General features: G+C 43.3%; 3 protein-coding genes across 6 annotated transcripts; 1 reads left to right on the top strand and 2 right to left on the bottom strand.

The window, feature by feature from the left end:
* Positions 1–121: 121 nt before the first annotated feature.
* Positions 122–15,439, top strand: rusc1 (RUN and SH3 domain containing 1). Of its 4 annotated transcripts, XM_076970844.1 has the most exons (12): positions 122–248; positions 1,340–4,665; positions 6,457–7,449; positions 8,316–8,435; positions 8,517–8,593; positions 8,757–8,774; positions 9,036–9,210; positions 9,614–9,719; positions 9,880–9,926; positions 10,192–10,933; positions 12,497–12,655; positions 12,741–15,439. In XM_076970844.1, exons 2-12 carry the CDS (start codon positions 1,473–1,475, stop codon positions 12,904–12,906), a joined length of 5,796 nt encoding a protein of 1,931 aa, XP_076826959.1. In that variant the 5' UTR covers positions 122–248; positions 1,340–1,472; the 3' UTR covers positions 12,907–15,439. The 4 variants fall into 4 exon arrangements, with proteins under 4 accessions (XP_076826959.1, XP_076826961.1, XP_076826960.1 ...); XM_076970846.1 differs by lacking the exon at positions 6,457–7,449; XM_076970845.1 differs by lacking the exon at positions 8,757–8,774.
* A 1,094-nt stretch (positions 15,440–16,533) lies between these two features.
* LOC143473734 (E3 ubiquitin-protein ligase TRIM17-like) lies at positions 16,534–21,020 on the bottom strand. The gene is made up of 6 exons (XM_076970848.1): positions 20,561–21,020; positions 20,176–20,271; positions 19,732–19,965; positions 19,556–19,644; positions 19,358–19,473; positions 16,534–19,173 (listed from the first exon to the last, which is right to left on the bottom strand). Exons 1-6 carry the CDS (start codon positions 21,014–21,016, stop codon positions 18,668–18,670), a joined length of 1,497 nt encoding a protein of 498 aa, XP_076826963.1. The 5' UTR covers positions 21,017–21,020; the 3' UTR covers positions 16,534–18,667.
* Positions 21,021–22,247: 1,227 nt separating this feature from the next.
* On the bottom strand, positions 22,248–24,759 carry LOC143473736 (nuclear factor 7, ovary-like). The gene is made up of 6 exons (XM_076970849.1): positions 24,205–24,759; positions 23,965–24,060; positions 23,628–23,861; positions 23,090–23,151; positions 22,890–23,002; positions 22,248–22,753 (listed from the first exon to the last, which is right to left on the bottom strand). The coding sequence occupies exons 1-6, from the start codon at positions 24,643–24,645 to the stop codon at positions 22,248–22,250; spliced, it is 1,452 nt and encodes a 483-aa protein (XP_076826964.1). The 5' UTR covers positions 24,646–24,759.
* Between the last annotated feature and the right edge of the window lie 829 nt (positions 24,760–25,588).

Genomic DNA, 25,588 nt, shown 5'->3' with positions numbered 1-25,588 from the left:
GAGTGTATTCTGCGTTCTGCCGAATGAGTGAGAAGATGCATCTGGACCAGGCCTGAGTACTAAAATAGACGATGGAGATGGAGATGCCGAGGGGTGTGGTTACAGCGACGGTGTGGGGAGGGCTGGATGACGGGGAAACGGGCTGTTAGATCAGAAGATCCGAGAATATTGCTGAAATTTTGCTGGCAGTTACCCTCCGGTACGTCTAGTGGAGTGAAATTGTAGAATCTGTCGTCTTCAGACTGAAGGTGAGTTAAAATATTCGTCCTAAATATTTATTTTATCCGATGCCGATGTTTTTGCTGGAATATTTAGCATTCCAATGTTTTTATGCTTTTTCCATGACTACTTATACACGAATATGTGCCAAGTTAGCATAGATATGTACATTATAAACACCAATAGGTTTTGTTACTGATTTGTAAAGCGTTATCAACTGCCTTATATCCGGCGATTTCTAAGCGCATATTTTAAGATGGGGATGTAAGCAAGGCGACGCGGCAAGTGGAAGATCCTCTCCTTTCCGCATTTTTCCAGGCTTGTTTTGATAAATGAACACTGACCGATAAATGTACGTTTCGGTAAACAATCGAGAGTTTTTTGTACCACGTTTAGTATTACAACGATCACCTCAACCATTCGTTAGTTTACGAGCGCCGGGGGCCTTTGATTTATTCTCTGCATCTGCCTAGGCCCGAATACTGAAGCATCAGCACCCAAGGACACTGGGTGGATGTGAGCAGCGCGTGGCCTACATTCTGTGCAGGAGAGCGAAATACAGCAGTAGTCCTTACAGTGATTCTCTTCACCTAATTGGTCCTGAACCGATTGTGTTCTGTGCTAGAATATGTGCAGACTTCGATAAAAATCATAGCACACGTAGGACACCATATATTACAAATTTTAAGACCTATTTTGGTGCATAGTTGTCGTGGTTGTCGTGATTATGCATGCTTGATGCAGTAAATATTATCTGGAAGTAAATATTATCTGACAGTTTTGCAGTGCATGGCTCGATAGCGCGATAGGTGTGTGTGTGTGTGTGTGTGTGTGTGTGTGTGTGTGTGTGTGTGTGTGTGTGTGTGTGTGTGTTAGAGAGTGAGGGAATGTGACTCTGCGTGCAGTGTGTGTATGTTATTGTGGACATGAGGAAATAGAAATAAGTAAGTAGAACATTGAATAATAAAATATAAAAAAAGCTATTTTTATGATGTCAGATATAAGAAAGCGTACAGTATCAGATCAGAAACTGCATGTGTAAAATATTGTCACTGGCATTTTTGATACGCTGCAGATTAAATGTGTTTTCTAACAGCATCTGCTTGTCTTAATATTTCAGGGGCTAAACTGAGCAAGGATGTGACAAATATGCTGATGAAACCTGACTGGGACCTCAGCATCCCTTGCCAGAAATCCCTTTTTCAACAACAATAACATTGGTACCTCTTACTAGTGCTAAATACAAACCCACAATGCACTCCGCCCGGCCTTCCGTTCCCCCACGACCGCGTCGATTCGACAGTGGACGACGTGTAGATCCTAAACCTCTCAACCACACAAACAAGAGAGAAGAGAAAAACATAAACACTGTTTCTTCATCACCTCGTCATGTTACCCGAAGACCTCCTGAACCTTCCAGGTTAAAAAGCATAGGTCACACTGCACGATCGTCAGTGGGCCATCTCAAAGTGGTCCAGAAGAACAGCGCCCACCCAGTACCAGCCAACTCAAAGTCAAAAGGTGGACATGGTGCCTCGAACGCAGGCATCCCGGCTGTGGACCCAAACTGTAACGAACCCAGCCTGCCTTGTCTGTGTTGTAATGACCACCCAACTCAGGATAGCAATAGCCTGTTCAATCACAACCACAACAACAACAACACTGTGACCATCAGGCAACAGCTGAAGTTTGCTCCACCATCTCAGAAGAGAAAAGAAGCTGAGAAGAAACCGGAGACCAGGAAGGCCAAATGTAAGCCAGAGGAGAAGCAGCCCATGACGGAACCCATAGCCAAACCAGTGGAGGACAGAGAAGAGGAAAATGGCAATGTGAAAGAAACAGAGGGAGGAGACCACAAGGATGATGATGCTGGTGATAATGTGAAGGAAATGGAGGGAGGAGACCAGAAGGATGATGATGCTGGTGTTAATGTGAAGGGGAAAGTAGATGAGAATGGCAATGGTAACAATGATGTTGTCGTTGATGGCGCTGCTGATGATGATAATGATGATGAAGATGATGATGACGATGAAGATGAAAACACTCTTGTACCTTCCTGCTGCGATTGCCCAGCATCGTTGCTGGACTTCTCTCTCACCTCTTCTACCTCGTCTTCATCCACCTCCATCAGTAGCTGCTCAGACTTGGACTCTGATTGCCCAGATGGATTTTCAACATCACTGCAGGAGCAAGAAGCCACTGAGAACTATCCCTCACCTCACTCCTCACCATCCCACACCACTGCTTTCCAGCCCTACTCGCTGCCACTGGACCTCAGCACTTCAGTGAGACCACCTTCGTCTTCATGTTCCCCTGATGAGGGCTACCCTTCACCATCTACATCTCCCACCTCTGATTTTTTGGACAACAAGGAACCTGAGGAAGAAAAGAGCATTAAAGTGGATGTTCTGAACTTCCTAGACTCCATAGATGAATTAGGCAAAGTAGACTGCTTCTATCGCATTGCCCAGGTAGCCCAGTGGGAATTTGAGGGTGATTTGGATCTCAGAGATAGGCTGCTTCACCAGGAGAAGCTTGAGAAAGTCAACAGACAGGTGAAACTGACATATCTGGAAAGACTTCAGGAAGCTGGACGTGATTTTGATGATGAGGATCTTTCTGGTTTGGTGGATGAAATGGGCAATATTGATATTTCCTGGAAGTTTTATAAAAGTGACAAATCATATGATTCCCAGGACTACAGTGATGCAGGAGTGGATATGACAGCCCCATCTGACCTTGATGAACCTACAGTCCCAGATTCTCTTGCTCCATCACCTATAGATCCTCCTCCCCGACCTCCAAAACCTCCAGCGAGACATGTCAGTGCCCAGTCTGAAATGCACACATACATGAACATCAGTGGCAACACACCATCAGTCTCCTCTAACTCTTCCCCAACTAAATCACTTAGTCTTGCAGTACCCCCATCTCCATCTTCACTTTCATCAGCAATATCAAAACCACTTGCGTTGCCTCCTCAACCACCACAACCTGTCCCTTACTTCACCCTGTACACTGAGTCCCCTGCCGTCTCCTCACCAGCTCCACCTATTCCACCACCTAGAAGGCGCCATAAAGCCCGCCTAGAGGCTCAGAGACTAGCTGAGCTTGCGAGAGAGAAAACGCCTCAGTCTCTTCCTGCTCCAACCACCCGACCGCCACCTCTACCACCTCCACCAGCCATGACCTCACCTCCTGCCATTCCACCACCCCCATCACTTCCACCTCCTCCATCTTTCCATGCTCTGGATGTGGAGATTCGAAAACTGCTGGCACTGGCAGGGATAACTCAGGCTGAGTTGCTGAGGCTTAGCCCTGAGTTAGGTGTCTGTGTTGATGGGGTCTTGGAGGAGGAAGAGAAATCTAAGGTTTCCAAAAATGGAAATGTCTGTGCTAACAAAACAAGCAAGAGCGAGAAAGAAGAAGTGTGCAAAGGGAATGAATTATCTTGGAAGGATGAAAGGATAGAGGAAAACGGGCTTGGGAAAAACAGTTTGAAAGAAGTGATTTCATTAGATGCACTCAATAAAGAGGAAGCATTCATAGATGAAAAAGAGGAATGCAAGGACACCTTCCGGACAACATCCTTCACTGAGATGGCTAGGCGACGCAAACGGAATGGAGGTAGCAGTAACTCTAGCTGCAGTTGTGGTTTGGGAGATGATTCTACTTTGAAAGCTGACTCATATTACAGCACTGGTATTAGCAATAAGCAGTTCACTGATGCCAGCTTTGGCAGTTTTGATTATCAGTACGCCTCAGTAATACCTGATTCTCCTCCCCCTCCACCTCCTCGACCTTTGCCCCCACGTCCCAGATTGTTGTCCGATCCCCCTGAGCTGCCTCCTCTAAAACCTTGCACCCTTCCAGCTAATGCGTCTCTCCCAGATAGGTTTGATTGGCTAATAGCCTTTACTCCAGACACAGAGGCTCCACCATTAGAAATTAAAAAATCACTTGCTGATTCCACACCCCAAAAATCCAATTCTGGTCCAAAAGTCACTACGTTTAAAGAGTTGCGCAACAGAGGCAAGCAGGCTTCCCCACCAACTCGAGTCCAACCAGAACCAGATCCAACCATTGTCACACCAGACCCAGATTTCCTGTACAACCTCAAGTGGAGGAGAGAGAAGGCTGATGGAGATGGCACCCAGTGGGAGTACACTTCACAAGCACAAGCTACTTTCCTCCAGCCACCACCTACACCGGCTTCTCTGGCTCTGTTTAGAGAAATACGCCACTTGAATATTGAAGGGAATGTCTCTCTGGAGCTCAGCTCTCTGCAGCGTATTGGTTGCTCAACCAATAAGCCCAACTGGGGTCCTTTCGATGAAGACCCAAAGACTGAACATCACAAGAAAAAAGAGAAAGTGGAGGATGAGAAGGAGACAGAAGTAAGAGGAACTGCAGATGGAGGACGAACATGGGAATCTAGAACAAGAGGTGAGTTTTTTTTTTAGCTTAAATTCAAGCTGAATTCAGATATGCTAACTGTTTCTCTCTGTATAAGCAGAACATGCGGTAGTGGCCATGCACCAGAGATTTCAGTTTAATAACCCTCATATGTCACACTATGATTTACTGATTTTTACTGAAGTTTTATATCTGATTTGGAATTGAACTCTCCAGGAGAGTTTTTTAGTGATGACTGATATAAAGGAACATGATCTCATTTCAGTGAGATGGAAGGTGATGCGCAACAGTGCTCATAGGCAAAGTGATTTACTGTCCGACGGACATTAGCATCACCCCACAGAGGCTGATGGAATCTCTGCAGAGATGTCCGTGGGGCTCTGTTGTTACCTGTGATGTCATCTGGGCTTATTAAATTATTCAGGTGCTCTGCAGACGTAAAAGCTAATGGTCTCCCTTTCTCTTTCTATCTCTCTCTTAGTCTCTGTCATTTTCTATTCAGCCTAGCCTCTTTGTTTCTTCATTTCTCTTCCATAGCCTCTCTGTTTAACTGCCTCTCAACCCAGACACAAATGCTACTCCTATTGTAGATTTGTTATTTTGCTTAGATTAAGGTTAAGAACTCCACTTAATGTACCTTTTTTAAAGTGTGGGAACTGTACAATGTGAGTACCTGTGTGTGTGTGTGTGTGTGTGTGTGTGTGTGTGTGTGTGTGTGTGTGTGTGTGTACACGTTAAAATGCATCTATTGAATTAATCTGTAGAATTGTGCATTTATCATTTACGTTCCTTTGTGCGGAGTCGTAAACCTCAAATCAGGTAGCGTCAAAAGTAGATGGTTGTGTATATACCTTTAAGAGTTAGGACGATAGTGAAATGACAACCTTCCCCCACCAATGACAGAGCAGAAAATACGACAGAAGCATAAGAGGAAAAATCCAAAGTGAAACTATATTAGCGAAACAAACCTGCAAAAAACCTAAGGTAACACTATCCAATTGTGAATTCGTATTACCAATCTGCAGACTCATATTCTGGATAAGCTGCTACTCTAGATGTGTTTTCAGGTTTCCAAAACGTATAAACCTTTATTTGCTGAGACTTGCGGTAATGTGGTGTGTGATCATGCTTGTGCTGAAAGTCTTTGACAAGGATTCTTAACGGTTAGACATGACTTACCTGAACCTCTCAGCCCTAAGCACGCTCCCTCCTCCCTGTCATAACCATATGGCAGCGTAGGAACGCTAACGGTGTCCACACACGGACTAAACAAAGTTGGCAGTCAAGACTTAACAGACAGTGATACGACCGTATATATTGTCATTTTAATACATTTACAGTTATTTGTGATCAACGACGAACACTCTGTGAGGTCTTGTGTATGTGATTTACGTTAGATCACTGGTAACTTATTGTAAAATCTTAAAAGGGGATTTTCTGCCTTCATGCACTCATATCTACTGTTTTGGACTTTGCCATCGAGCTTCTTAATAAAACTTTTTCCCACTGTGTGTTGTGTGATCTGGACACTGTTCTGGTGTTCGTCCTGTTATGAAAATGAACTGCCCTCCTGTACTCCTGTACAACGAGCATCTGACAGTGTTGTTCTCCAGTCTGCCTTCATATTTCATATATGTGCGTTTACCTCGTACCAAATGACTCTATTAACATTCTCTCCATTTTCTCTTTTTCCTCCCTGTTCTTTTTGCTTCGTGTTTACTTTAATCCTTCTCCTTTTTACACATCCACTCCCACCCCACATTCCTCCGTTGCCACCTCACTGTTTTGTAACGTGCTTGTCCCGTTTGCTTCCCGATCAAGTGCCCTCGCCTCCCTTAACCCCAGCCTTGCCTCGCTCCTTGCCCTCTCCCTATTATCTGCACTCCGATCCGCCATGCCAAGCTCCCTTGTTTTACCGTTCTGACTTTTACAGGAGCCAGACCAAAGGCTGTCCTCTTCAGCAAACTCCCAAAGATCCAGTGGTCCGAGAGAACCTTATTTCTGACACCTGCGCTGACTCTCTTTATTGCACTGAATTTGTTTGTAAACATGAAAATACCTCCAGTGGTAACATTTACAATAATTCAGACAGAATAATAGATTCTTTGTACCATTCTTCCCAATACTCAGCTATCCAGAAAGACAAGGTATGTAACTATGGAAAGGACTCTGTTAACAAGTATGGGTCATTGTATGATAACTGCTCAGATTCAAGTAGTAATGTAGATTCACATAACCGTGGTGACAAATACACAGTGAAGAGTTTGAAGCTCTTCACTGACTTTGATGAACCAGCAGCTAGAGAGTACAGTGACGGTGACACCACCCCATACAAGAACTTTGAAATGATAAGTTACGTTAATGCGGAGAAACTTAACCGCCTGCGAAAGGCTAACAGAAACAGCGAGGGCGACATTAAGACCCTGCTCTCCCTAAACTCGAATGATGACCACATCCCATTATCAGCCAATGACTCCTTTTCTGGCCAGAATAGCGATTTAAAAAACATGAAGGACAAAACCCAAACCCCACCCTTCCCCACCCTCTACCTCTACCATCCCAAAAACTGCCCCCTACACAAAGGTGCCCCGCCTCGCTTGTCCCCCGTAGGAGCTATCTCACCCCCGTGTAGGGCAGGGCCTCTGTCACCAGGGACCGATGTGTCCCGCCTCCGTTCGCCCCTAACCCCTCGCAGCCACACCCTGCCTGCTCTTGCTGCACCCTTCTATTACCCATACCTCTACCCCGCACCACTGTGGGAGCCGCCAGCCCCCACTCTCACCTCTGAGCAGAGTTCACCACCGCCCTCTCTGAGTAAGGGATCACCACATCCGTCTCATCCCTCTCCTCTCTACTGCCCTGTGTTCGCTTTTTTAAACATGCTCCTCTGTTTGTCCTCTCTGTCCTTTCTCTCTCTCTGTCTCTTTCTCTCTCTCTCTCTCTCTCTCTCTCTCTCTCTCTCTCTCTCTCAGCACCTTTTGTTTCAGTATATTTGTATGTCGATCCGTGTGTTTGGTTCTGGCCGAGGCTGTCAGCATCTGTGGGTCCAGACCTGGTGTGTGGGGATGTGATTGCATGAGGAGCATGAGAACCCCACACCCCACACAGGCTGCACCCCACACAGGCTGCACCCCACACACACTGCACCCGCCTCTCAGGATGGTTCCTTAAGCTTCATTTACTTATATCACTGCTTCATTTCAAACTGTAATAGTCATGATAATCATTTGCTTCTGATTATTATTGTGCGTTGCCGTGTATTGTGTATGATGTTTTGATATTTCTGTTAATTGCATTTTGTAAATTGTTTGAACCTGTCACTGTTAGTAGTAACATTTATTCATGTTTTTTATTTAACATTTTTGTTTTAAAGAAATCTTTTTCACTAGTACAATTTTAAAGCATGCACATTCTCTGTTTTTTTTTGTCTTACTGTATTAATTATGATAATATGAAATTATGATTTCTCATGCATGTACTAAGTCAAGGTGTACCTAAAATCCATTAATATGGTAATTTATTGATAAACACCACCACCACCAAACATCATATATTTGCACTGATCTATTCTTGTTACCTCAGTACAAAAATCTTTACTTCAAAGTCATTAGTATTATTGATTGAATTGGGTATATTAGCAGAAATTTTGATTTTTAGTATTGTGTTTGTTCTTGTGATAGCTGTCCGTAGTGTGTCCTTCACTGGTCCCGTGGCCAAGTCAGGGACGTGGATGGGTGATGATGCAAGGACCCACCTGAGAGGTGATGAGCTGTCCTCTCTTTGCCTGCAGGAAAAAAGAGGTAAACACACGTTGCTCACACATTCTAAATATTTTCTGTCCTCTGGAGATTGTAGTTGTATGAGTGCTTTGTGTGTCTCAGCTCTTGTCAGCGCAGTCAGTGTTGCAGTGGAGGCCATTTTGGCTCAGTTCAGCTCCTCCAGGACGCTCGTGCAGAAGGTTAGTTTCGCTCTGCAACTTTAAATCACATGCTACCTACACAGCTAGTGTGTCCTATGACATTTTTATTCTTCCTATATCTTTATCTTTGCTCTATTTTCTTTGTCTTTCTTTGTTCTGTCTTTCTCTTCACATTGCTTGCACACACTTTTCCATTCTCCAGTTTCATGCAGTAGATAAGGTATTGCAGAGGTATTTAAGTACTCACAGGCATTTCTGTACATCGGTAACGTCACTAACCCCACCCACCTCTCCTTTGTTTCCTGTCCCTGCATCCTTTCTCCACGTTTTCTCCCTGTTCACGTCCTCTCGCTTTTTCCTCTCTTCTTGGATGCTCCACTGTTGCCTCGCCTGCTTTTGTTCTCTCTCTCTCTCCCTCTCTCCCTCTCTCCCTCTCTCTCCCTCTCTCTCCCTCTCTCCCTCTCTTTGTCCCTCTCACCAGGCTCTCTCCGGAGACAGCAGCGTGAACCCCACTCTGGGCCGTCTGCTGCTGCAGTGCCTTTGCCCTGCTCTGCGTGGCCTCCTCTGCGATGGACTCAAACCCCATCAGAGTGACCTCATAGCAGGCAGGAGGCCCAACTCACCCTGGGGATTGGTGCTGGCCTCCACCAAGCCAGGTCCGACTTCCATGATTTGAATCCTTTCTCCCCGCGTCTTCACGTCTCTTGTTCTCTCTCCTCTGTTTCTCGGTCCTGTTTTCCTGGCACTCCCAGTCACTGCAGTGCTGAATCACCCATCTGTCTCGCTGCCTGTTCCTCATCCAGCATCATCCGTTATTCCCCCTCTCTCTCATTCTCTCATCTCTCCCCTGCTTGCCTCAGACCATGATTCATTTAGGCTGAATGTTATATTGCGGTAATAAAAACCCACTTACCGTACAGCCCCTATATGTGTGTGTGGCATTAATTATGATTAGTTGCCTGGATGTGTTAAATGTATGTTGATGTAATGCGCATCTGTGGGCTCACATCCTGTTCTGGTCTTCCTCCTTTCTGTCTTTTGGCCTCTGTCTTCCTCCAGGCTCCAGCACACAGGCCTTGTATAACCTGAAAGCTAAAGTGTCCGCCCTTCCTCAGCTCAGGCAGAACCGACACAGGTTCAACGCCTTCCTGCTTGGCCTTCTCAAGTAAGCACCAAGCCGTCAATTGTATGTATTTGTTTAATGTCACAGTCTGCTCAGACCAGACTTTTATTTTGCATCTCTGAAACCAGCAAGTGCAAATATGTCTCTTCTTTCTTCCTCCATTGTTTCTCTGACTCCTGTCTTGTTCACATTTCTCCTGCAGTATCAAGCGCCTTGATTTCTGGCTTTCCCATGTGCAGGCCTGCAGTGGTGAGTGTGCTCACTAGATAGGGATTATGGCTGGGTTGCTGCTCATTTCATCATTAGCTGTTTTGTTTTGAAATTAAAAGGATAAAAAGTGTGCCTGGTAAGTTCTGTGCTTTTGTAGAACATTTTGCATTACCTGATTGTTTCTATTTATTTCCCCTACATACCTTTGCTTGATCTTCAAAACATTCCTGTGCCTTCATATTCTCTCTCTCTCTCTCTCTCTCTCTCTCTCTCTTTCTTTATATATATCATCTTTGTCTCCCAGATGTGTTGGAAACGTATTACCGACGCACTGCATTCATGCGCCTTGCGGGCACTTCCTGCAAGCCTCTCTTTGATGAGCTCCTCCTCCTGCTACAGCCACTCTCCCTCCTGACCTTTAACATTGACCTACTGTTCCAACACCACCACCTCGACCCCTCCTCCCCAGACCTCACACCGAGCGGGCGTAGCCCCGACCCGTCCAGCCCACCCGGACAGGACCCGCGCTTCTGCTCGAGCCAGTCTCAGGTCAGCGGTCCACATCTGAGGGGTGTGTCCATGCAAGATTTCGGCGATTTGGATTCAAAAGCAGCCAGCCTTAATTCCGTCTCCTTGAGGTCATTCAATGCAAGATCCTTATACTGCAGACCGATATCATCGGGCATCGGTAAGGGTGAGACCACCCCCCAGCTGCAGTGGCTGCAGGAAAAGGAAATAGCGCCTCCTAGCGTCGGAAGTGTGAACATCCTCACCCAGCAAGCAGGCCAGGCTCTTCAGCAAGGCTGGGGGGCAGTGTTGCGTTGGGGGGAGAGGCTAGGACAGAACTGGAGTGGTTTATCATCCTTTGGCTCCTCAGAGGAGCCTGAAGGGCTTCAGAGAGTGGAGGATCTGAGCACAGATGCTGTTTCCTCCGCACGTCAGAAGCCAGGCCAGGAGCTCTCGACAGCTGATAGTGGAGCAGTTCTATGGGATTTGGGCAGGCTGTTCGGAGCTTCCAAAAGCCCCACAAATCCACCAATGAAAAGGTGAAATATATTTTTTCACGATAGGCAAACTGCAATGTCATAGTTATGAAAATATCACATAATGACTACACACTTTTCATAGAACTTGAAAAGAGAGCTTATGTTTTGTTTTTCAGGTCTGCCTTTTGATACGTTTTTTACAAAGCAAGATGAAGCATCATTGATAATTAGGACAAAAATACATGATTATTCTCTAATTAACGATGCAGTTAGTAAAAAGAATCTTTATAAAGTTTAATGATATTATTTCTGTCATGCCACCATTGATAATTAAGAGTGTCTGAGGTGGATTGGTTTCCACAGTAGTGCCTCCATGATGTAGAGCTGGGCGATTAATCGATATTATCTATTAATTCGAATTTACAGTTAAGGACGATGTGTTTTTAAGAAAATCGATTTTCTGAGATTTAATTTTCACCACCGACGCTGCACTGTGGGCTCCCGTAGTTCAGTGAGTTTAGCACCTCCCACCCATCCACCCTCAAAACACACACACACAAACATGACGGCGGAACTTGTGTCCAAGAAAAGAGCAACTAGCTCCGTGATCTGGAGTTGGTTCGGTTTTGCGGCGTCAGATGTAGACCAAACAAGTCCTCGCTGTAAGGTGTTTGAAACCGATAGAGGGAGAGAGCGAAGAGTGCTATTCAGTTGCGCTGTCAATAAAGTTTCCCTCCGCGGGATATTTTGGATTAAGCAGTTTCTGCCTCGGTCACCGAACCCGCTTCAATGGATTATACTTTCGCGAGTGACCGTAGCGCGCGGCTCCGGGCACCTCGCGAGTGTGTAAAATGGAGACAAATTAAGTATTATATCGCGATCCATTATTAGTGTTGACTTGTAACTCCTGCGGTAGCCCAACTCAAAAGTAGACCAAAAAACCGCACCCCGCGACCCCATAATTTTTACCCGCGGCTGGATTTTCCAAACAAGCCCAATTTGGCGTGAAAAAGCGAACCTGGCAACTATTGTAGTATAAAGTATAAACTGTGGTAGTATAAAGAAACAGTGGAAGGAACATTTACCTGACGAATTTTAATGTTACATTGTGTTTCAGGTTTGAAAAGTGCTGGAATTTAGGCTAAAGTGAGGGGAGCCCTGTTCTTAATCAGAATGTAGACAGCGTGACTGTCAGTACAACATGCAAGAATTGTTCAATTGTATTTGTTTTCCATTTTATTAAAGGGCACCAAATTATTTATATCTATTTATTTTTTGAGGGTGTGTTTTATTTATTTATTTTAAGTTTGAGGTTGCATTGTGTCAATGCTTAAAGTATGTTGGAGAAAACCTTCTAAAAGTTACTGAATGTTCTCACTTGTTTACAATTTGTTTCTGCTTGCACTTTAACCTCAAAGGGGAAATTTAAGTGAAAAATAAATTAAAACTTTTTTTTACCATTCCTTTATCATCTGTAGTTTTTTAGTAGAGGAAAATAAATCTATTAAAATCGAAAATCGGATTTAAAAAAAATTAATCGAAGATTTTTTTGGAGGGCCATATCGCCCAGCTCTACCATGATGGTAAACAAACATTCAGTCTCTGTGTTTCTCTTTCTCCCAGGCGTCCCTCTCAGTGGCTTTCTCCTGGTATAACAATTCTAAGTCGTATGACGAGTACAGGTCAAAACTTCCTGCCTGAGAAGATAGAGCCTGTAAGAAACATGGAGAAAGAGATGAGAAAAGATGAAGATAAAGAAATGGATCAGCCCAAACCTCTGAGGTAAAGTGTTTAAACAGCTGTGGAGATGGATGACGAGTGAGCTAAATTCATACTTTTGATATCGATTATGTGAATGATTTTACAGGGCGGTCCGGACCCTGTGTGATCACACAGGCAATGGGGCAGAGCTGAGCTTCAGAAAAGGGGAGGAGCTTATATTGTTGGGAGGTGTGGACCAAGACTGGATTCGCTGTCGTCAAGGTGACAAGGAGGGCCTCGTTCCTATTGGTTTTGCTTCACTTATTATGTGACTTCCAGACTCCTGATTGGATGATCGTGTGAGAAGAGCCTAAGGGAATTACAGGCCAAGCACCAACTATGTCAAAAAGAGGCGAGTGTGTGTATTAATATAGTTATAGGAACCGTGCAGAGTGTTCTCACCTCTGTTTCCTGGTTTGTGAAGTCTCAAATGTTTTTTCTGCAACTTCTAGCATTTTATTAAACATATACATTACTGTATAAATTATGAATATACATAAATATATATGAAAATATTAGATTCATAGAATTCAAATAGATTTGACCAAGATAGATAGACAGATAGACAAACAAATTGAAACTGAATAGTCATTGTGTAGTAATAAAATCCATTAATAGAATTCATCATGTATTGCATTATGACATATTCCATCCATAATATACAGCTTACCCCAAATCTTTAAAAAAAAACATTTAGCTTGTGAATGGAAAACATATATATTTGTGTGGTTACCCAAGATTTCAGGTACTTCTGTGGTTTTACTCAGTCAGGTGTATATAGCTAACAAAGCATTCTACATTAAGATAGAACCGTAATTAAGTGCTTTAGAATTACGAAGGTACATCTTGTCAAACTTAAGGGTTTAGGTAGTTTGCGCCTGACCCAAAATCTAAAAGGATGGTCTGCTTTGACATGGGCTAGGCCTAGTACTAGACCAAAATGTATTGCCAATCAGTCAAAGAGTTCCACTGGACATTGACTTAGCTTTAAAACAAACATCCACATTTTTATTTGCATTCTAAAAACACACCTGATGAAGTTCTGGGCCGGCATGTTACCTGTCCCATTACTCTGAAGTTGTAAATCTACTTCTCTGATTGTTGTTGCTCTCACTAGTGGTAGTATAGTAGTTTATTGTGGTAGTGTGCTGATCACCCTTATTTGTTACTGATTTCTTGCAATGTGTGGACTAGCGTGTTAGAAAATGTTATTGCTGTAGGCTTGATATTGATGACTATGCATATACCATACTGTACTATTCACAAGACTCTTTGCTGGGGTAACCATATATGATTGATGACATTACTCATTTCTAACTGGTAATCTCTGTGTGAATGCCTTGAATCGGGTTGTAATATTTTTGCATGAACACTTATCAAAGGAAAACCTATTTACTCACAAATCCACCTACACAATGACTCTTACGGGTGTCTGTGTTCAGGGGCGTGGCCGTGGATTTTGGGCCTTACGAAATGTCATCTCATTGGGCCCCACCAACTAAATACCTACTGATTTGTTAGGGCCCCTGTCAGTCACAGGCTCTTAGAGTCATCTTAACCTTTTCCTACCTAGACAGCGCCCTGTCTGTGTTGATAGCAAAGTTTGTTGCATTTGGATGTGTGTGACTGAGCAGAGGGAGGGAGCGGTGAGAGAAGCTCATCTGACCTCTAAAAGTGCCATCTGCTGTTCTGAAGGAAACTCAACTCCCCGTGTGTGCTGGCACGAGTTGCCTCCAGGCGCGTCAGATGAGCTGCCAGTACTCCTGCCGTAAGGTCCCAGCAGGAGATGTGGAAGACGCGTATAAGGAGTGTAGTAAAACGCGGGCGGATTCCACACTTGCTGATGCTTTGACCTCTGCTGATAGACGCCTTTAGGGACCATCTGTACCAGGCCTGAGATGCCGGTTCGCATGGATCTCGATTTTGTCTCTTTGAACGACAAAACCTGCAATGCCGGTCTCAGTTAGCTGTGAGCTAGTCACAGAAGCGACCTCATAGGAAAAACACAGAACATTAACAGCACCGTCTCTCGTCTGTGTGAATGTCTCAACTCAAACTCTCTGCCTTTTTCAGGATTGTATATCTCAGCAGGCACTGTCTGGTATTTTGTTTTTCAGCTAAGGAATCTTGATTTATATTTCTGAGAAAGTCACTTTACATGTAACTTCTGCTATGGACATAAAGTTTTAGATAGTTAGGTTACGGATGTGGTGATTTAGATTAAAGGTTTTAGGCTGCAAGGAACAGTAGCCCGATATTGTTGACATTGTGGTGTCATAGCTACAATAGCATCAAGGCTCCATTTTGCTTACTGGAATCTATCATTTGAGCATTGTCATTGTATGTTACCTCAGAGGGAAAATTGCAATGATGTATAAATATCACCTAGAAGTTCTACTGGTGTTAAAATATTATTTAATAAATTTGTTTTTGTCACTTTTACATTTGGTTTAATATGCATTTAACATAGTGAGATGAAGCCTTGTTTTGGTAGGGGAGTAAACAGCTATATTACGTGTGGTATTGTTTTTGTTGATGCTAATTTGAATGCTAGCTATTCCTTTTTTTGTCTATCTCTCTATCTATCTGTTGTTGTGTGTAAGCGTGTGTGTATGTGTGCGTGTGTGCCTTCATGTGGCAGTGGGTTGCGTAGCTCTGTGTGATAAAGCCCGCCGCTGGTAGCACACTTAACAGCATAGTAGCCTGTGTACTGTACTCTGGTTGAGCGGTGTCATTCAACGGCCAATCGGTTCCTTGCATGTGGATGTTTGTAAATATACCCAATAAACTATTAAAATCAGTGAATGTGTGTGAAGGTGTGTCGTGTTTGGCTCTCACACACCGTGAGCTGAAGCAGAAGACTTGAGGACAAACAAGTGTTTTATGCATTACATTAATGACTAAAGGGGGTTTCAGACTTAATACCACACTGCAGGACTTGAGTGATCCAGCAAAGAGAGCAGGTGGACCAGCCCCAAGTACATCCACAAGGACATGCACACGTGAGTGACATCGTCTGTACCCTTCCATTAAAAAAAATTAAAATTCACAATGAACTAACTGAAACTGGCAAAAGTAATAAAGAATAAATATTTACTGAAAATCTAATTAAAATCAGATATTGCTTTTGAATTGTGGTTCAACATTATTTTTAAAAACAAATGAGTGAAACTGACATGGACAAAATTGAAGGTACCCCCTAGAAAATATTGAACATAATTTGACCATAGGGGCACATTAAACAAAGTTATGTCCTGTAATTAGCAAGACAGCTGTCTTCAAACATGTTATCGGTCACTGTCAATTTAAAGGGTAGTAAGTAGTCGATGTGCTATTTGGTATCATGTTATGTACCACACTGAACCATGGAAAGCTAAGGAGATAGCTGTATCGGGCATTTAGAAAGCAAACTGCAGTTGCACATTGATGAAAAATTGATGACTGGCATGGATAATATGGATGGTAACCAAAGAGTCCAGAACAACTTCCAAAGAGATTAGAGGGAAGCTCCAAGGTCAAGGTACATTGGTGTCGAATCACATGTGTCACTGTTTTGGCCAATGTGAACTTAATGGAAATCACTGTTTAAAGCATACTATAAAGAAGTGAGACTGGAATTTGCTGACAAGCCTTCCAACAATCTGGGAGAATGACCTTTGGAAAGATGAGACAGAATTGGAGCTTTTTGGCAAGTCACATCAGCTCTATGTTCACAGATGCTAAAATCTGATTGGTTAAGAGTAAAGCATTTGCTCTTAACCAATTTGTGAAGACTTGTGAAGCGACCTGCTGTGAGCCCTCATCTAAATCCCATTGAACATCTGTGAAAGCAGCTGAAATAAGCAGTAGGAGAAGGCACCATTAAACAGGAGCCAAAAAACACAGGTGCAGAAGTCTCATTGAGGTACAGAAATGACTTTATTGCAGTGATTGCCTCAAAAGGTTGGGCAACAAAATCTTACGTTAAAGGTACCATTTTTGTCCAGGTCAGTTTCACGAGTTAGTTTTTTTTTATTATTCTGTTGAACCACACTGCAAATGCAGTGACTAATGTTCGTTATTTCATTGTCAGTATATTTCTATTATTACTTTTGTCAGTTTCGAATTATTTCAGTTACCACTGTGGGTTTTTTCTTTCTTTAACAGAAGGGAACGAGCAATTCTCTCCACTCGTGATGTAGTGCAGCGGTTCCAAAACTGTGGAGGGCGCCCCTTTGTGGTCACGGACATATTGCAAAGGGGGGGGCACAGAAAGACATGAAGCAAAAGACCTGTAAGTGCATGTTGGAATGGTGGAGCTCAAACTTATTCTTATTGACAAAAGGAGGGCCTGAGAACCACTGGTAGGCTATAGTGTAATTGGACAGTGCTTTCTGACATAGGTGTGGCTGTACTCCTTTTGTAAATCATGAACACATATACTGTTTGTATTATTAAATTAATTAAATTACAGTTAAACTACGCTAAACTGAAAATAACTTGAAGTTCAAGTATGAACTGAAAGCTGTGTGAATCCCTCTCTACTCCAATTTTTATTCTCCGTTCCAATCAGGTGGGGGCAGTGTTTCACGTATTTTTGTTTTTGTTTGTTTTGAGTTTAGTTTCAAACTGGAGTCCAACTCAAGCATGCAGAGTGTGAACTGGGTCCCCTCGAAGCTTCACATGTTCTTGGCTATTTTCCACATAAGTGTCGGAATCATTGTAAATAAAAGTTCCAAATATGCAAATCTGTTCATTAGTAGATTATGGTCATGAAAACTAGGATGACGTATTGTGCTTTAAATAAAGAAAAAGTATGTATGCACATATACATAACCACTTTTTTTTACAAAGTATTTACTTAGTTACAGAACCAATAATAATTATATTGAGTGCCTAATGTGGCAAGATAATCTTGTGTATATAGTAAAGAAAGATGTTGTTTTTGCAGTTATAGACTCTTGACACTAGTTCTTGTGCTTAATTTGCTGAAGATTGGTTTTCTGAAGATTGTGATGATGTCATCCCACATGGGGGAATCTAGTCTAATATAGATTTCCACATAAACTCTGGCCACTTCACATCTATAATTATGTCAGAATTGTTTTTGATTACAGTTTTATTAGACTTATCAGTCTAAAACAGCATTCAGGTTTGGGGGCAGGGTGTGAGACTGATCTATATCAAGCTGTTTTGTCACATACGTGCTGTACACAGACACCATGCCTGCGGATCACTCTCAGCCCTGCACTTGGGTATGATTAGACTTTCTTAAGGTGCCAAACGAAACATCAGAAAACTAACATGTATGTAAACTTCAATCTTTGAAACAGCTACACATACAGACATGCAGAGAAGCAGTCTGGCCAGTGGTTGCATGTAGGTTGTAAATCTGATCAACTGTGTTGTGTGACCAATAAAGTCACACAACCAGGTCAATGCAAAAACAACCCCACGGTGTATAGCAAGTGTAGAAAGCAAATGTCAACATGCAGAAGAAACAAGCACTAACATTACAAGCATTAAAACAATTTTGGCCAGGCACATTCTTAGAGGATGTATGGTCACTCTATGAAAACTCATGACACCGCTAAGTATTGTGACGTGTAACGGTTGCAAGTGAACTTTCAGTGGAAACCAGCCTCTGTACAGTAGACTGCAAAGTGGTAACTCAAGTTTCATATCTATGCACTTTCCAATAATCTACATACTGTACATACTTTTAAATTACATACTCTTAAGCCCCCCATGGAATCTGATTGTATGGCAGGCTAAGGGAGGAGTTTAAACAAAATGGTTCCTGTTAGGCCCTGAAATTCAAAGGTGGGGAAGGACTCCTTCTGTGGATAAGTCTGGCAGAAATGGTCAAATGGAACTCTGGTGTCATTTCTATAATAATGCCTGTGTCTGGCATAATTTTCTGTGGAAACTGAGTAGAGTACAATTGATTGGGTAGAAAAACTTTCACCAACAGAAAATGTCACTGTCCGCAGATATGATATTGCATTCTATCGGACGATCAGTGCCCCCCCCCCCCCCCCCCCCAGGTGTGGATCAGATCCAGCACAGTGTCAGTGGTTCTGTGTTTCTGCCCTGCGTGTAGGCACCAGGCGACAGACTCAGAGAGAAAGGCGCGGGGGAGGGGGCCGTAGACATATGGAGCAGCGTCATGTTGTCAGCGTTGTAGAAGTGCACCTGCTGCCTGTCGCAGTCCAGGTACAGCCCGATCCTCCGTGGTTTCACCGCCAGCTCTTTATCAGTCTCTGTATCGTTCTCTTCAATACAGTAGCCTTGGTTGTACTTCAGGTGAAGCCCGATGTTCTTGCTTAAGTTGCTCAAACATCCACTATCCACACCCACACTCCAGTCCGGCTTCTCCCCCACATCCACCTCCCAGTAATGCTGACCTGAATGAAAGCTCTTGTGGGTTCTGGCAAAAGGTCTGTATTCTTTTTTGTGGCAGAAAATTCCCCGTTTTGCTGCACGCATCACACTGCGGCCATCAGATGAAACCCTCAGGTATGGGTCATGGCAGTCGGATATGACATTGCGGTTGGGAACTGTGGAGGAATCGAAGCATGGATCAGGGATACAGATGACTCATTTTTCCATTTTCTCCTTGTATGTAATTATTTCACGATTATCTAAAAACTGAAAAGAAGCTCTGTAAATCAAATTTTAAATGAGTCTAAATTGTCTTATAGTATACAGCATTTAAAGTAATAATCATGTTTTATCCTTTACCTGGTTTAATGGACCCTAACATCTCCTTCCACACAAAGAACTGAAGATGAGTCTCATATGGGCCCAGGAACAGGGTGTCAGAGGTCACACTGAGGTCTTTCACCCTTGACTTAAACCTATAATTAAAACAATTGTGACATTGCACTCAGAGTTCGTGTCATGTACCAAATACATTATCCACTCTCATTGAGTACCCACTCTGGTGACTGATTGCCATTTTGGTTCCTTTTAGAGCAATCTGCTTCCTTCATCTCCTGGACAAAACTGATCCCTGTCTCAGTCCACCACTGAAAACAAGAAACAGGAGCATGACACTTTCATGTGATGAAGACAAGTACTGATGCTAAAATTCACTTCAGAAAATGGAGTCTGACCTGCATGAAGCTGTCGGGCCGGTCTGTCTCCAGGACCGAGCGGAGAACCCCCTCCTGCTCTCTACCATCGTTCAGTCTGGCCTCGATCTCGCTCCTTTTCTTCTGCATCTTCTCCACCATGAGCTTCTCCTCTCTCTCCAGCAGTGTTTTCACATCCTGCTCCTTCTGTCTCAGGAACTGGTGTAACTCCTCGAACTGAGCAGATATCTGGGCTGAAAGCTGCTTGGACTTTTCCTGTAGATGGAGGAGGAAAGGGAAGTAGGGAGGTGCTAGGGTGGTGTTGAAGGATGGTGCATCTATCTTATGCTTTTGTGACTGTCGACTGGATGAATATTATTCATAGAATCTTCTGCTCACCTCGTCAGTAGGAATGCATGATAAATATAGCACAGTAAAGGTATGTGATAGACACATCAAATGTGTTCATGCTGCTTGTAATCTCACCTGAGTTTTAGTGATCTCACTTGTCTGCTTCTTAATGAGCTCTTCCAACTCATCGTTCTCCTTTGACAGGAAGTTTAGCGGTTCTCCTAACATATCCTACAGTGTGGAGGAAACATGCATGTACAATATGACATCAACCATATAATACAATATGTATCACATCAACCATATAATACAATATGTATGACATCAATTCCCTCATAATGCTTAGTAAAAAGCCTTCTAAAAAAGTCCCTCCTCAAAAAGCTTTAAAGCATTCAAAAAAATTCCCCAAGTAACCTGAATAGCAGCAGCTGTATTTAGGTTTGTATTTAGCCCAGTTCTGTGTACTCTGGTGTAGGATTTTATGTGCCTAAGTACTCCCACTCAGATATACCCGACTGACCTTCCGGGGCTCTGCAGCCTCTTCCACTGGTTTGAACCTGTGGCCCTGGTGTTTATCCCCGTCTCTACAGATCAGACACACCAGCTTCTGATCCGTCTCGCAGAAAAGCTTCAGCCTCTCGTTGTGTTCCGAACACACCAGCTTTTCCGGATCCTCGAGCACGCCCAGCACACCCAGCGCACCCGTGCCGCCCCTGTCCATGTCCCTCAGGGCTTCCTGCTCTGAGAGGTGCTCCCTCACCGCGTCCACCATGTTTCTGAGCACGCGGTTGGAGCGAAGGTCCCACATGGTGTAGGGCCGGCGGCACTCTGGGCACTGCCGCAGGCGGCTGGACGTCTGCGAGTAGTTGCTGATGCACTGTCTGCAGAACGTGTGGTCACAGAGCAGACTCACGGGGTCCGTGAAGTCCCCCAAACACACGGAGCACTGGATCTGCTTGGACAGTCTAGAGGCCATGGCAGCTTCTGGAAGGGCTCCGTCCAAACTCCGCAGTGGATTATTGGGTGCAGTAGCAGTCTTGGTCTCCTCTAAAAGCTCCCAGATATTCACCAGAACTGTTCACCAGTGGTCAGAGTAGAGCAGCTGGTTCCAACTGCAGCTGCTGCCTTTCACATGACTGGCACCAAATGTCCCCCACATACAGCAGAGACACAAGGGATTTTCCTGGGTGTGTGTTACTGGGTGTGTGTTAGTCAGCCCCTTCCCCCAGTTTGAGCTAACACATGTTTCCTTCAGTGTTCTATATTTGGGGAGACTTTTAATCATGTGGTTCAAAACACTGGCAAACAGTCAGAAAATCTGGCCAATAGAAAAACAGGAAAAGCACTCATATTACTCATATTAAAAGTAAGTTTTACAAACTGTTACAAGGAGCTTTTAGCAATTTCAACCAAAGCAGTTTCAACCAAATAAACAGCACACAGATGGTGCTGTCTTTCACCTTACATTGCAGTTAACTGAAATTCTACAATGTAATATATTTTAAAAGTAACCCTCATAACTCTCATTTCTACAAACAATCTTCCATGACAAACGATTAGATCAGATTACAAATCATCTTTGACCCTTTGAAAGACATCAGCAGGTGACTGGATAATCACATGTATATAGTACACAAGCAGCAAGTTGTCCTTTCATTCTGTGTTAAGTAAATCCATTTGCTGGTGCTCCATGCACTAAAATACAGACATACTGAAGTCAACAGGAACAGGACTATATTTAGGAGCAATGCATCTTTATTTATTATAAGAAATGTGGCACAGGATTTTATTTTAATAAAAAAGAAAATGTAAACATATCCAAAAGCAGTTAACATTGTTTGTGTGAAAGTGCTGTGATTTTGCAGTGTCTTTACCAGACTGAGGCACTGAAGGAGCTGTCTGCTCTCTTCATCCAGACACCCCCCATGCAGCTCTGTCTCCCAATCCAATCACATGCGCGTTTAATTAAAGATCCCAGGGCAACTGGTAACAACCCCCACTTTTGTCACAGTGCAACTGCTTTAGTCATAGCTGTCAGACTCTAAAGACAGTTTAGCAGACTTGTGCTGAAAGTCAATTACATCACCTCAATGTTCTCATTCTGTCATTAAAGTGTATCTTTCTATGTATAAAAGCTCCCGAGTATTCGGTCTCTTTGAATAAATGACAGTTATATTGCTAAAGTACCTTAGGACATGACGTTTGACTTAATACCAGCAAAGTGTAAGGGCATCGCTGTTTGTTCCATGCAAGTACAGACCAGGAGAGACACAGAGGGAATGAGGTAATGATTTTAACAGAGTGATGGTGTCAATGAGAACCATGCTGTCTGCATTATAAAACGAGACCTGCCGTCTCTGACAGTCCAGGTACACACCTATCTTTCTAGGAGGCAGTGCGATGTCTACATGTTTTTTGTCTGCGTTGCTGGCCTGCTGGATGTAATAGCCAGACTCTGAGCTGCGGCAAAGCACTGCATCCTTGTCCGCTTGGTTCGATCTGCAGCTGCAAACGCCCACACCCCAGTCTGCTTTCTGCCCCACCTCCACCTCCCAGTAGTGCTGTCCCGTGCCATAGGTGGTGTCAGCTCTCAGCCAAGAGGTGGAGCTCTCATTTCTCATCTGCACGTTCTTCCTATGCTGGACGCTAAGACCGCTGGGAGAAATTTTTATGCTTTGGTCACCTTCATCCTCCACTGTGTGATGATGGGGGACTTATAGGGTAGAAACAGATGAGTTGTAATACTTATGAACTACAGATACAATTGTGAGTGCAAATATTTTGCATATAATTGAGAAAAATGACATTCTGCACTTTTGGTGTGCTGGTCAACTCTTCATGTCTGTTACCTGGTTGAATGGATCTTAGCATCTTTTTCCACATGAAGAACTGCAGGTGTGTCTCATAAGGACCAAGGAACAGGGAGTCAGGCATAACACTGAAGCCCTGTGCAGACAGCGTCCTAAAAATAATCCCATTTTACAGCCATTTCAGATGGATTATCCTGATGGATTATTCAAAAGCATTTATTCTTTCCAAGAATACTCACATGCTGAGTGGCTGAGGGTTGAGGATTTTCCCAGTAAGAGTTTGTCCACGTTCTTTCCACCACTGTAGATACATGTCATGGTGAGCGAGCCTGGAAGCCACCAGAGGGCGTGCGTGTGCACTGACACACCCACACACGCCCACCTCAGTTCTCAGCACACCCTCTCATACCAAGCCACTTCCCCTGGTCACAGTCTCCAAACTATTATCACCTGGCCACCACAGGTCATGCAGTCCAGTGCTGCACACTGAAGAGCTGTCGCCATGCGCTACGAGTATCCTGCTCCTTTCAATGGCACCTACAGTACTGGACTGCTTCTCTGGACTGTGCTGAGTGCCACCTTTCTCCTCATTGTTGCCATTTGGCCTAAGTATTTCTGTTACCTGCACCATGGACAATAAAGCTTCTAGTTTACAGCCTCTGCCTCCTGCTGCCTCTATCCCCATGTCTCAATACAGAAGCACATGAGTGGACACTAATCACATATTACACTTTTAGTCATGCCTTAAAAATCTAAATAGGAAAATAAATGGCTAACCTGTAGGTACTGACAGGGTTGTTCATTCTCCAAGGCCGACATCAGAACCCCTTGCTTCTCTCTTCTATCAGACAATTTTTCTTCCATAATATGTAAATTTTTTTCCATCCGTTCAAAGTTTTGATTTTGCTTCTCATATAGCAGCTTCATTACCTCGCCCTCCTGCTGTATTAGAAACTTGTGCAACATCTCAAACTCAGCAGAGATCTGTTCTGACAGCAACGTAGTTTTGTCCTACAAAATATATGACCAGACTCACCATTTCCATAATGCATACATGATTTTTTTTATTCAGGGTGAGAAAACATGCTTTAGTCATGGGTTAATTTTTACCTACCCTTGTTTTCACAATCTCAACAGTCTGCTCCTCTATCAAATCAACCAGATTCTCATCTTCAGTTAACAAAATTGCCACGCAATCAGATGTCTTTTCCTGTAGGATTTATCAGAATGTAAATGACATATCAGAACACGTCTAACAAAATCCTCTGTACCAAAGTCTTTTCAACACCTCTCCTCCTATACACAAACATAAATGATTATACTATTTCTGATTGTATACGATATTTCAATGTACCTTCCTCTCTTGAAATGCGTCCTTCAAACTTTTGTACTGATGTCCCTGATGCACCGATTCCTCTCTGCAGATATCACAGATCAGCTCGTTGTCTGTCTCACAGACAAGCTTGAATGGCTGGTTGTGAAAAGGGCAGCGCTGGGCAGGGTCGCAGGTCACAGCCTGTTCTTGGGCGTGCATCATACTTGCCCTCTGTGCTTCATGCTCCATCAGGTGGGCTTGGGTGGCTTCTACTATGTTCCTTAAGAAACGGCTCCTTCTGACGTGATCCCTGGTAAAGGGCTGGCGGCATACAGGACATCTGCTCACATCCCCACTCTCAGCCAGATGGTTAGCGATGCATTCTCTACAATAGACATGCTCACATGGAAGACTCACTGGATCCCTCAAATCAGTCAAGCACACAGGACAAGATATGTGCTGAGATAATGCAGTAGCCATCACAGAATTTTGCTGCTATGGTCACTAGATTCAAATGACTATATCCAGTTCAGAGTCCCTAAGCTGTTGGAGAAGACCTGTGAATTTAAGACTTGAATCCTGAAGCAATAGTGAAAACCGAAAGTGTTTCACTCAGTTATTGGAGAGACTGACAAACTTCCTGGTGTTCACTGCTTAAAATAGCAACTCTATGATGTAGTAAGACTGGTTGTTAAACATGCTGAAAAACAGATACAGAAATAACTGTAAAGTCTATGTATTTTGACATTTTATCAACATGGATGAGTATTCTTATATTCTTTATATTTGCTGATATTTAAAAAGTGTTTGCTCAATTTTATACACTTCTACATTGAGACAAGTATAAAAAAGTGCAGGCAGAAATGGCCTCTTATTCCCATTACAATGATAAGTCCTACAGTAATATCTGGAAGTTTTATTTTTTGATGGGGTGGGGTTGGTTGCAATGATGCCAACATTAATATTGTAACTTCATGAGAGCATGGTATTGTCATGTTGTCATCAGAGTCCTCTGCTATGTCTGTTCTGGTTTCTGATCTGATCTGATCCAGTATGTTCATCAGTAGTTCTTTGTCATTCCAAACATTACTAAGCTGCTCCTCAAGGTTGTTCCGTTTCACTATATATCTTAGGATCCTGTTCAGCCTGTCTGCTCATTTTCTAGATCATTTTCGCATTTCTGAGCATGCCTGTTTTCTAAGCCCAGCCAGTGTTATTGTAGGACAAGTATAAAGGAGCAATAAGTGATTTTTCCACCAAAAAGTAGCAAACTAAATGTATGAGTGAGATTTATTTATACATTTTTTTCTATAAATGGTAGCTCACACGAGATGAAGAATCAAACTGGTTTTTAGTTCTCACGTGATTCAGTTTATGTGCAATAGAGTGGGATCCAACACATGGACGTGGCCATATTTAAAAT

The sequence above is a fragment of the Brachyhypopomus gauderio genome, chromosome 13, assembly GCF_052324685.1.
Source record: "Brachyhypopomus gauderio isolate BG-103 chromosome 13, BGAUD_0.2, whole genome shotgun sequence".
NCBI lineage: Eukaryota > Metazoa > Chordata > Actinopteri > Gymnotiformes > Hypopomidae > Brachyhypopomus > Brachyhypopomus gauderio.
Note: the sequence above shows the minus strand (reverse complement) of the source record. Positions and strands in the feature narration are given on the sequence as shown.

Excerpts from the sequence above, each read along its gene's own strand:
- rusc1 (XM_076970844.1), top strand. The coding sequence starts at position 1,473 with ATGCACTCCGCCCGGCCTTCCGTTCCCCCACGACCGCGTCGATTCGAC. Across the intron at positions 7,450-8,315 it reads TTCACCACCGCCCTCTCTGA|CTGTCCGTAGTGTGTCCTTC; the intron begins GTAAGGGATCAC and ends TTCTTGTGATAG. Across the intron at positions 10,934-12,496 it reads ACAAATCCACCAATGAAAAG|GCGTCCCTCTCAGTGGCTTT; the intron begins GTGAAATATATT and ends TCTTTCTCCCAG.
- LOC143473734 (XM_076970848.1), bottom strand. The coding sequence starts at position 21,016 with ATGGCCTCTAGACTGTCCAAGCAGATCCAGTGCTCCGTGTGTTTGGGG. Across the intron at positions 19,966-20,175 it reads GTGAGATCACTAAAACTCAG|GAAAAGTCCAAGCAGCTTTC; the intron begins GTGAGATTACAA and ends CTCCATCTACAG. Across the intron at positions 19,474-19,555 it reads AATGGCAATCAGTCACCAGA|GTTTAAGTCAAGGGTGAAAG; the intron begins GTGGGTACTCAA and ends TTTTAATTATAG.
- LOC143473736 (XM_076970849.1), bottom strand. The coding sequence starts at position 24,645 with ATGGCTACTGCATTATCTCAGCACATATCTTGTCCTGTGTGCTTGACT. Across the intron at positions 23,003-23,089 it reads AACCCTCAGCCACTCAGCAT|GACGCTGTCTGCACAGGGCT; the intron begins GTGAGTATTCTT and ends GATTATTTTTAG. Across the intron at positions 22,754-22,889 it reads GCTAAGATCCATTCAACCAG|TCCCCCATCATCACACAGTG; the intron begins GTAACAGACATG and ends CTACCCTATAAG.